Source organism: Mizuhopecten yessoensis, unplaced genomic scaffold (genome assembly GCF_002113885.1).
Source record: "Mizuhopecten yessoensis strain PY_sf001 unplaced genomic scaffold, ASM211388v2 scaffold10953, whole genome shotgun sequence".
Classification (NCBI taxonomy): domain Eukaryota; kingdom Metazoa; phylum Mollusca; class Bivalvia; order Pectinida; family Pectinidae; genus Mizuhopecten; species Mizuhopecten yessoensis.
In genome coordinates this window covers 236,774-247,530 of record NW_018408804.1, presented here as the reverse complement: position 1 = coordinate 247,530, position 10,757 = coordinate 236,774, and the positions used below count along the sequence as shown (strand labels likewise).

At 42.5% G+C, this 10,757-nt stretch overlaps 2 protein-coding genes across 2 annotated transcripts; one reads left to right on the top strand and one right to left on the bottom strand.

Moving 5' to 3' along the window:
- Positions 1–2,474: 2,474 nt before the first annotated feature.
- LOC110464051 (glutenin, high molecular weight subunit PW212-like) lies at positions 2,475–3,536 on the top strand. Its single transcript, XM_021519069.1, has one exon. It carries the CDS (start codon positions 2,475–2,477, stop codon positions 3,534–3,536), a length of 1,062 nt encoding a protein of 353 aa, XP_021374744.1.
- Positions 3,537–3,747: 211 nt separating this feature from the next.
- LOC110464050 (sex-determining region Y protein-like) lies at positions 3,748–4,932 on the bottom strand. The gene is made up of 2 exons (XM_021519068.1): positions 4,897–4,932; positions 3,748–4,491 (listed from the first exon to the last, which is right to left on the bottom strand). Exons 1-2 carry the CDS (start codon positions 4,930–4,932, stop codon positions 3,748–3,750), a joined length of 780 nt encoding a protein of 259 aa, XP_021374743.1.
- Between the last annotated feature and the right edge of the window lie 5,825 nt (positions 4,933–10,757).

Sequence of the window (10,757 nt, the reverse complement as noted above, 5' to 3'; positions counted from 1 at the left end):
GGCCCAAACTTATACAGCTTGGTCACTGATTACCTTTTTAGAGTTGTTCCTTCTTCTTCGATCGCCAGAGCAAGAGAAACTTTTCATCTGATGGAACCTCTATTTATATACCTAGCCATCCAATGAAATGCCTTCTTTCATTAGCCAATCAAAACTACTCTTACTTCCTAATTACAAAGAAATAACTAAAGCAAGTCTATACTAACGATCATTTATTGAACAATGTAATTAACAAAGAATCAACCGCTTCAATACACTGAGTAGCTATAGCGACCTATCATTAAAAAGTCAGACCATTGTCTACCGTAACATACACTGAGTAGCTATAGCGACCTATCATTGAAAAGTCAGACCATTGTCTACCGTAACATACACTGAGTAGCTATAGCGACCTATCATTGAAAAGTCAGACCATTGCATTGTCTACCATAACATACACTGAGCAGCTATGTAAGGTTGTTAACGAGTAAAACAAAATAATTTTCTCAAATCTTGGAGTTGGAAGCTGACATCTTTTCTAGAATCGTCGGTGTCACGCAGGCAGTAATATAATCAGAAATATATATCATTATTAATGAAACGTGTTGTTTATAAACTAGCACTGTGCCGTCAATATAGAAAAACAAAGGAATACTCACTAGACATACAAATGATGGAAGCACCGATTTAAAAATTTGGTTAGTCAAAGCAAAACGCCAATAAAGGTAAATATTTACGTCATCATATGGCCATATCGCCAATTACGGATTCGGTTGTCAGACTTAAAGTCAAAAGAATTAAAATCCGTCCTGAATTGTTAAAAACATATGTAGAAAAACAAAGAAGAAATGTGACTTTAAAATCCTTTATAACGTGCATTATTTTTATGCTACAATTAGGTAACATATATGTTTTCTCAACAATATCTACCTTACCGCGAACGTAACAGAAATGACGTCGACAATCCCGATCCCTAACACGAACTATTTCTGATCATATATAGTTACATTAAAGTTTCATGAAACAAATCAGAATTGAAGTTGTGTCCAAACGGGGTTTATTGGTCAGTTTGACGCTTAGAAGTCTGCTTCAAATAACACTGTGAAAAGCTTTAAAACAATCGTTAAAAAGACCAAGATTGTTGCCTCGCCATTATCACAGTATCAGTGTCGAGATACACACACAGATGCAGCAATAATTGGGAAACACTAACCGATACGTAAATGATAAAATGTAATTCACGGTCGGAGTCATGGTGTATGTATGTAAGATATTTTACCGTTGGTATCGGTATGCCAATTGCAAAAATATCGTTCAATCATTGTAAGAAACGCGCGCTGATTGCTAGTACTACTTGGTGAGGGGTTCGTATTTCTTTTTTCCATTTTCCAGTATTTTTGAATTCCCGGTACATGTAATTTACATTATAGTAAATATATCATTCATATTGCTCGATGCAGATATTATCTAAAGGTAGTAATACTCCGCTATAAACAGGCTTTAGAGTTATGTTCCTGTTAAAGTAGTTATCTCCTATACATCCATATACACGCATACTTTCACTTAAACACCGTCGACGTTTTATTAAATTTATTTACAAGCAATATATTTATCAAATATTGAGAACTTGAAAAGAAATAACAGGAATATCTTAGAGCGAATATTGTTTATAAAAGAGAGGTGATAGAACAAGGCTATACCAATATTAGTGTCAGCTGTTCTTCCTTTGTTCAGTAGAGAATGACAGGCCCTCTCTATGTAGAATGTAGAGAGAATCGACTTGGTCAATAAATCTATTGTTATTCAAAGACACCACGTCGTCGATAAATCTGAACAAAGGTCAGCCAGGAGAGAGACAAAGGTCAGCCAGGAGAGGGACAATGGTCAGCAATGAGAGGGACAAAGGTCAGCCAGGAGAAGGACAAGGGTCAGCCAGGAGAGGGGCAAAGGTCAGCCAGGAGAGGGGCAAAGGTCAGCCAGGAGAGGGGCAAAGGTCAGCCAGGAGAGGGACAAGGGTCAGCCAGGAGAGGGACAAGGGTCAGCCAGGAGAGGGACAATGGTCAGCCAGCAGAGGGACAAGGGTCAGCCAAGAGAGGGGCAAATGTCAGCCAGGAGGGGACACGGGTCAGCCAGGAGAAGGACAAAGGTTAGCCAGGAGAGGGAAAAAGGTCAGCCAGGAGAGGGACAAGGGCCAGCCGGGAGAGAGACAAAGGTCAGCCAGGAGAGGGACAATGGTCAGCAATGAGAGGGACAAAGGTCAGCCAGGAGAAGGACAAGGGTCAGCCAGGAGAGGGGCAAAGGTCAGCCAGGAGAGGGGCAAAGGTCAGCCAGGAGAGGGACAAGGGTCAGCCAGGAGAGGGGTAAAGGTCAGCCAGGAGAGGGACAAGGGTCAGCCAGGAGAGGGACAAAGGTCAGTCAGGAGAGTGACAAGGGTCAGCCAGGAGAAGGACAAAGGTTAGCCAGGAGAGAGACAAGGGTCAGCCAGGAGAGGGACAATGGTCAGCCAGGAGAGGGACAAAGGTCAGCCAGGAGAGGGGCAAAGGTCAGCCAGGAGAGGGGCAAAGGTCAGCCAGGAGAGGGGCAAAGGTCAGCCAGGAGAGGGGCAAAGGTCAGCCAGGAGAGGGGCAAAGGTCAGCCAGGAGAGGGGCAAAGGTCAGCCAGGAGAGGGGCAAAGGTCAGCCAGGAGAGGGGCAAAGGTCAGCCAGGAGAGGGGCAAAGGTCAGCCAGGAGAGGGGCAAAGGTCAGCCAGGAGAGGGACAAAGGTCAGCCAGGAGAGGGGCAAAGGTCAGCCAGGAGAGGGGCAAAGGTCAGCCAGGAGAGGGGCAAAGGTCAGCCAGGAGAGGGGCAAAGGTCAGCCAGGAGAGGGACAAAGGTCAGCCAGGAGAGGGACAAGGATCAGCCAGGAGAGGGGCAAAGGTCAGCCAGGAGAGGGGCAAAGGTCAGCCAGGAGAGGGACAAGGGTCAGCCAGGAGAGGGACAAGGGTCAGCCAGGAGAGGGACAAAGGTCAGCCAGGAGAGGGACAAAGGTCAGCCAGGAGAGGGGCAAAGGTCAGCCAGGAGAGGGGCAAAGGTCAGCCAGGAGAGGGGCAAAGGTCAGCCAGGAGAGGGGCAAAGGTCAGCCAGGAGAGGGACAAGGGTCAGCCAGGAGAGGGACAAGGGTCAGCCAGGAGAGGGACAAAGGTCAGCCAGGAGAGGGACAAGGGTCAGCCAGGAGAGGGACAAAGGTCAGCCAGGAGAGGGACAAAGGTCAGCCAGGAGAGGGGCAAAGGTCAGCCAGGAGAGGGGCAAAGGTCAGCCAGGAGAGGGGCAAAGGTCAGCCAGGAGAGGGGCAAAGGTCAGCCAGGAGAGGGGCAAAGGTCAGCAAGGAGAGGGATAAAGGTCAGCCAGGAGAGGGACAAGGATCAGCCAGGAGAGGGGCAAAGGTCAGCCAGGAGAGGGGCAAAGGTCAGCAAGGAGAGGGGCAAAGGTCAGCCAGGAGAGGGACAAGGGTCAGCCAGGAGAGGGACAAAAGTCAGCCAGGAGAGGGGCAAAGGTCAGCCAGGAGGAAGCGCAGTTAGTTCCCATAAGAATGCCGTCACCGGTACATTTGTTAGGCTTTGTGCTTTTCACAAATAAACTCGTGGTTTAGGTGGACGTCTCCGTGCTCATCAGTTAACTCGTGGCTTAGGTGGACGTCTCCGTGCTCATCAGTAAACTCGTTGTTTAGGTGGAATTCTCCGTGCTCTTCAGTAAACTCGTGGCTTAGGTGGACGTCTCCGTGCTCATCAGTTAACTTGGGTTTAGGTGGACGTCTTCGTGCTCATCAGTAAACTCGTTGTTTAGGTGGACGTCTCCGTGCTCATCAGTAAACTCGTGGCTTAGGTGGACGTCTCCGTGCTCATCAGTAAACTCGTTGTTTAGGTGGACGTCTCCGTGCTTATCAGTAAACTCGTGGTTTAGGTGGACGTCTCCGTGCTCATCAGTTAACTCGTTGTTTAGGTGGACGTCTTCGTGCTCATCAGTAAACTCGTGGCTTAGGTGGACGTCTCCGTGCTCATCAGTAAACTCGTTGTTTAGGTGGACGTCTCCGTGCTCATCAGTAAACTCGTGGCTTAGGTGGACGTCTCCGTGCTCATCAGTAAACTCGTTGTTTAGGTGGACGTCTCCGTGCTTATCAGTAAACTCGTGGTTTAGGTGGACGTCTCCGTGCTCATCAGTTAACTCGTTGTTTAGGTGGACGTCTTCGTGCTCATCAGTAAACTCGTGGCTTAGGTGGACGTCTCCGTGCTCATCAGTAAACTCGTTGTTTAGGTGGACGTCTCCGTGCTCATCAGTAAACTCGTGGCTTAGGTGGACGTCTCCGTGCTCATCAGTTAACTCGTTGTTTAGGTGGACGTCTCCGTGCTTATCAGTAAACTCGTGGTTTAGGTGGACGTCTCCGTGCTCATCAGTAAACTCGTGGAATAGGTGTACGTCTCCGTGCTCATCAGTAAACTCGTTGCTTAGGTTGACGTCTCCGTGCTCATCAGTTAACTCGTTGTGTAGGTGTACGTCTCAGTGCTCATCAGTAAACTCGTTGTTTAGGTGGACGTCTCCGTGCTCATCAGTAAACTCGTGGAATAGGTGTACGTCTCCGTGCTCATCAGTAAACTCGTGGTTTAGGTGGACGTCTCCGTGCTTATCAGTAAACTCGTGGTTTAGGTGGACGTCTTCGTGCTCATCAGTAAACTCGTGGTTTAATTGGACGTCTCCGTGCTCATCAGTAAACTCGTGGTTTAGGGGGACGTCTCCGTACATATCATTGAACTAGTGGTTTCGTGGTCATCAGTAAACTCGTGGATCCGTGGTCACTGCTGCGGTTCCCACTTGACGTGACATTATTTGGATTTGACTTAGATTTACATGGCGGGTTTTGTCTGTGAAGCAGAAGAGGCTTACCTTTTCCAAAACCTGTTGTTGTGTGTGAGTGTTCATATTCGATTTTTTCATCTATTAAATTTTCTTCACAACACGATGTTTGTTCAAAGTCCTTTCGGGTACGTTCGTTCCTATACAAAGTCAACAGTCATAGCAATAAAGGATGATATTTCAAGGTGAGGTCTGGTATCATTCAAAAACTGATTCCAGGTCAACAAGATACTTAAGTCATGGAGGCACCGGACAGAAATAGGATATGAATCAGAAAACAAGAAAGGTCTGGAAATGCTGTCGAAGAGCTGGTCCATCCTTGTAGCGTGGAGCGTACACTAGAAAAACGCTATCAGAAGGATCGGGATTATTTTGTATGTGGAGTAACAAGTGTTCATGGTTAAAATAAAACAACATTTCTGTTCTGGTGTATTATCCAATCTGCATCAGCATTTTGTTTACAGATAATGTAAACGAACTTTAAAATTAGAAAAGGGCAATATTGAGTCACTTTAGATATAGACATACAGATAGTGATCGTTGTAACCCCGTAAAGCCTCGGAATCGGTTGCATGCACGTGAGGTTATTTTAAACATGATGTACATGCCTGACTCAGGGATCGGTTTTATCGATAGATAACAAGGATCTTCCGATAGTATTGTTAGGTCGTCTCCTCTCTGTATCTACCTAGCCATATACGTATACACCACTGGTTAGCAATAATGACTATTATACTCTATATATATAGATTGCATGACGTCACGAGATTATTTTATTTCAAACTATTTAAAAATAGGAATTATGAGTGTTCGACATTTTTTACCTCGATTTTTGTTTGTAAAGATGTTAAATCAATGTTTTTTCTCTAAGATGTCAATTATGTCTTAATAAACGTTTCAAAAAGAAGAATTTTAAAACTATGATAGCCATATAACTACGAGCTTGAAGGTCCTTGGAGGTCCATCTGCACGAAAAATCGCCGAACAAAACGTCTTATTTTAAATCTCCAAAGTATATCAGAAATGACCCAGCCTTCCGGTTAGCACTGGGTTAAAGAGTTTTTCATTGATTTCTTGATTAGTCTGTGGATTAGTCGAAGGAGTGTCAGAACAGTAGAATGGCAGAGGGTGAGATTAGTTAGGTGTAACAGTCATTAAGGTGTGAAGTTGTAAAGATGTGTGAGTGGGAACAGATTGAGAATAAAAATAGATTGAGAATAGTAACTTGTGAGAATTGAAGGAGAATGAGAAACATGTCGGATTAGAAAGGTTGTAGAAATATTGATTATCACGCTGTGTCTTCAGGATTTGTCGTTAGAACAATTTTGAGAACAACTTGAGAATGGATTTTCCCATTTGAGAATATATCAATCTGATTAAAACCAGATCTTTGATTCCACTCCGATACTCGATACGCTCCAGTCAACGACGTAGAGTCTCGGAATGGAATTAAAGATATAGTTTATCGGATTGTGAACGCATTTTCTCCAAAAAAGAAGACGATAAACCCTGATAACACCGGTCTGCTCGCGCCAGTTGACGTCCTTAATCGGAAATAATATCCACACAAAGGTGATCCGCGTTAGAAAATAGTCCGTCATAAACAAATAATTATAAAGCCATAAAAAACATTGTGAGGGTAACAACACTGGCCTTTTAAAGCGTATATAGATGTGCACATGGGAAAGCAAATGATGATGACATTTTTCTACATAGTTTTTAAGGTCCATGATATTCTTCCGCGCAAATCTTCTATTTGTTTATATTTGTCACATACCGATGCTCTCAGTGATCATCGAGCCTAGAAATCATTTAAAAGACATGGTGTTTAGCTGATCTTTAATGAATGCAGAAATATATAAGATAGTAGTATATAGATGATAAACAGTTTACCACATTGTGTTTTCAGGGTTTGTCGTGGGAACAATTTCCTCATGGCGATGAAAACATTGTTCTCACGACAAACCCTAATAACACCGTGTGGTAATCTACAAGGGTCTGGGAATATCAATTTTAGTGAGAGTAACGCTTCCTTTATTCTTAAACAATGTAGTATTGAGTAGTGGAATGTGCTTCTGTACTATAGCTTCAAGTGTGTGAAATCGTTGACCCTTACATTTTATCGGAAAAATTTCGCAGTATATTTGGTTTTGAAAGTTCTGAATGAATGTATGTTTACTAGAAAACACAGGTCTGCTTTGTGTAATGTCACACAGGTCTGCTTTGTGTAATGTCGCACAGGTCTGCTTTGTGTAATGACGCACAGGTCTGCTTTGTGTATTATTATATGACTGGTGCTAATTCCCAGCCCTGATCGGAGGAGCGACGTCATGTGACGAGTCTGTAAATATGTAACAGACCTCATTCTATGAATAGAAAAGTGTTACAGACCTCGACCTATAAATAGAAAAGTGTAACAGACCGCTACTAAAAATAGGTCTAGGTAATTTCCCAGCCAGATTGTAATTCTGTTACCAATCACACTACTGAATTCAACAACAAATTAATTATCTCATCAAATTCTGAACTATGTGAATATTATTAATAAGACGATTGTGCAAATAATATTGACTTAAAATTAAATATCACATGAATTGAAAGTGAAATTCAATTTTTGTGTATGTTATTTTGTATTTGAAGTCCTTCAATCTGTGATTCCAAAATGGTCCATGCCATCCATTTGTTTACGACAATTTTTTTTATTAATCTTATTGTAAAATGTCATATAATAAAACAATTGTGGACTTCAGCTTCGGTCTATCCCTGATTTACGGACCTGATCTGAAAAATATTCACCTGCTTTGTGTAATGACGCACAGGTCTGCTTTGTGTAATGTCAAACAGGTCTGCTTTGTGTAATGTCGCACAGGTCTGCTTTGTGTAATGTCGCACAGGTCTGCTTTGTGTATTGTCACACAGGTCTGCTTTGTGTAATGTCACACAGGTATGCTTTGTGTAATGACGCACATGCCTGATTTGTGTAATGACGCACAGGTCTGCTTTGTGTAATGTCACACAGGTCTGCTTTGTGTAATGTCATACAGGTCTGCTTTGTGTAATGTCGCACAGGTATGCTTTGTGTAATGACGCACATGCCTGATTTGTGTAATGACGCGCAGGTCTGCTTTGTGTAATGTCAAACAGGTCTGCTTTGTGTAATGTCAAACAGGCCTGCTTTGTGTAATGTGGCACAGGTCTGCTTTGTGTAATGTCATACAGGTCTGCTTTGTGTAATGTCTCACAGGCCTGCTTTGTATAATGTCGCACAGGTCTGCTTTGCTTAATTTCCCACAGGTCTGCTTTGTGTAATGGCACACAGGTCTGCTTTGTGTAACGTCACACAGGTATGCTTTGTGTAATGACGCACATGCCTGCTTTGTGTAATGACGCACATGCCTGATTTGTGTAATGACGCGCAGGTCTGCTTTGTGTAATGTCTCACAGGCCTGCTTTGTATAATGTCGCACAGGTCTGCTTTCTGTATTGTCACACAGGTCTGCTTTGTGTAATGTCGCACAGGTCTGCTTTCAAATCCAAGGGTTGTAAGGTTTTACCTTGCTTTCATATGTATCTATACTATTTAAATCGAATGAGCTGCATTAATTGTTTGAAAGGTGTTGGTTTTTTTACAGAAATACCGTTACATATTTTGGGCAGACATTACATGTTATGGGCCGACATTACATGTTTTGGGCCGACATTACATGTTTTGGGCCGACATTACATGTTTTAGGCCGACATTACATGTTTTGGGCCGACATTACATGTTTTAGGCCGACATTACATGTTTTAGGCCGACATTACATGTTTTGGGCCGACATTACATATTTTGGGCCGACATTAATGTTTTGGGCCGACATTACATGTTTTAGGCCGACATTACATGTTTTGGGCCGACATTACATGTTTTAGGCCGACATTACATGTTTTATTATTATTGTTTGACTTCCTTCAGTGGCGTCGTTCACTAGTGTTTATTATGAAAAGTTAGTAGGAACCATTTATCCTTAATAGTAGAAAACTAGCCATAAAGTTTAATATAATTTTAATTGTTAAATTCCCCGGGAACCTGATCCAGGACCTTGACGTCTGGACACATTTCCGTGTTTCGTCTTTTAGCATACAATGAATTGTTAGCTTCACTTTTCGAAACGTGAATTGCTTCCGTTCCTGTACAACGCTTTATTGTTTTCCTATACGGTTGGAATTCTCAACGTATGGCGTCGCATGTAGTTTTATAACAATTAATTTTGATTTTGATTTTGTTTTATATTGAAAATATTACGTACATTGTTGTTGTTTTTTTATTTATTAATAATTACTTTTGTAGAGTTGACAAGGTCATAAATCATTGACCTCGTGTTGACTTTGGCCGAGTATTAAGAAACTATGAAGGTAATTTGTGGTTAGAGTCACATAGACGGTGGTTATAAACAGGTTAACTTCGGGGCTCGGTGTAAAGGGACGTTTCGATACAGTGCTATCTTTATCAAGTGAGCAAAGGAGCCGTCGTAGAAGTCGGAAAATCGAAAATGACTAGCTATATATTTACAGATACAGGGCGTATTATAAACCCATTAGGTGAAGATTCCCGCGTCAGTTCTGACACCATTGTGGAAAAGTCCGATTACAAAGAGTAGCAGAGATACAATTTAAGTTTAAATGAAAAAAGTCGGGAAAATGCCATTCACCTAGTGACATTATCTCGTCTAATCAACGAACCGTTATGACGGGAGGGTAATTATACGGAAAATGGGAGAATTTAACCCTTTCTCTAATTACCGTGGATATTCAAATTTCTTATGCATACTATGTGGACTTTTTCTCGAGATTTTAGTTTCAATGGGATTTATGGCTATCACAGATACTGTTGGTTATTTTGAAATAATATGACTTTAATGAAAAATGCGAGCGTTTTGCAATGTATATTGAAATCCAAGCAGCAAAAGGAATGGATAATAACATTTTGAAAAAATGAATAAATAAATCTGCAAGTCAGGTAGATATGATAGGAGTTTTTACGTTATCCCTCTGGCATACCGGGATATCGTATATTGCTATGTAAGGGTGGTTTTCAACACGCTAATTGCTGACTAATCGAAAAATGGAAGAGAAATTTATTGAATGAGTCTCGATGACTTTTAGTATTTCTAAACACATTCTTTGAAAATGGTTAAATGGCTGAGAAGCCTAACTAACAGTGGCATGGATTACAGCATCTCACAGCCATACGATAGGAGTCCAAATCCGGCCCCCGGGGAGTTATTTCTTAGTGTGAAAAAAGAAAAATCTGTTTTGAACACAAGAGTGTTGTTTGTTTGTGTTTTAAGGAGGAGCCGGGTTTTGGTGGTCGACGAAAGCCGGAGTTCACGGTGAAAAACCACCAACCTACGGCCAGTACCTGGCGACTGCCCCACGGAGGTATCGAACCTGCGACCCAGTGGTGCAGGGCTAGTGGTAGCAGAATGTCAGAGGCTTTAACCACTTGGCCACCGCGGCCCTACAAGAGTAGCGCACGTGTACAAAACAAAAGTAGCCCACGTGTACAAAACAAAAGTAACACGTGTACAAAACAAAAGTAACACGTGTACAAAACAAAAGTAACACGTGTACAAAACAAGTGTCAAAGGCGAGTACAAAACTAAAGTACTGAACATGTACATTACAAGAGTAGTGCACGTGTACAAAACAAGTGTAGCACACATGTACAAAACAAGTGTAGCGCACGTTTACAAAACAAGTGTAGCGCAAGTGTGCAAAACAAGTATAGCGATTGTGTACAAAACAAGCGTAGCGCACGTGTACAAAACAAGTGTAGCGCACGTGTACAAAACAAGTGTAGCGCACGTGTACAAAACAAGTGTAGCACACATGTACAAAACAAGTGTAGC

Bases quoted from the DNA above. Each gene is read 5' to 3' on its own strand.
- LOC110464051 (XM_021519069.1), top strand. From the start codon at position 2,475: ATGGTCAGCCAGGAGAGGGACAAAGGTCAGCCAGGAGAGGGGCAAAGG.
- LOC110464050 (XM_021519068.1), bottom strand. From the start codon at position 4,932: ATGAACACTCACACACAACAACAGGTTTTGGAAAAG. The intron at 4,492-4,896 runs GTAAGCCTCTTC...CTACACAACGAG, and splicing joins AACAACAGGTTTTGGAAAAG to TTAACTGATGAGCACGGAGA.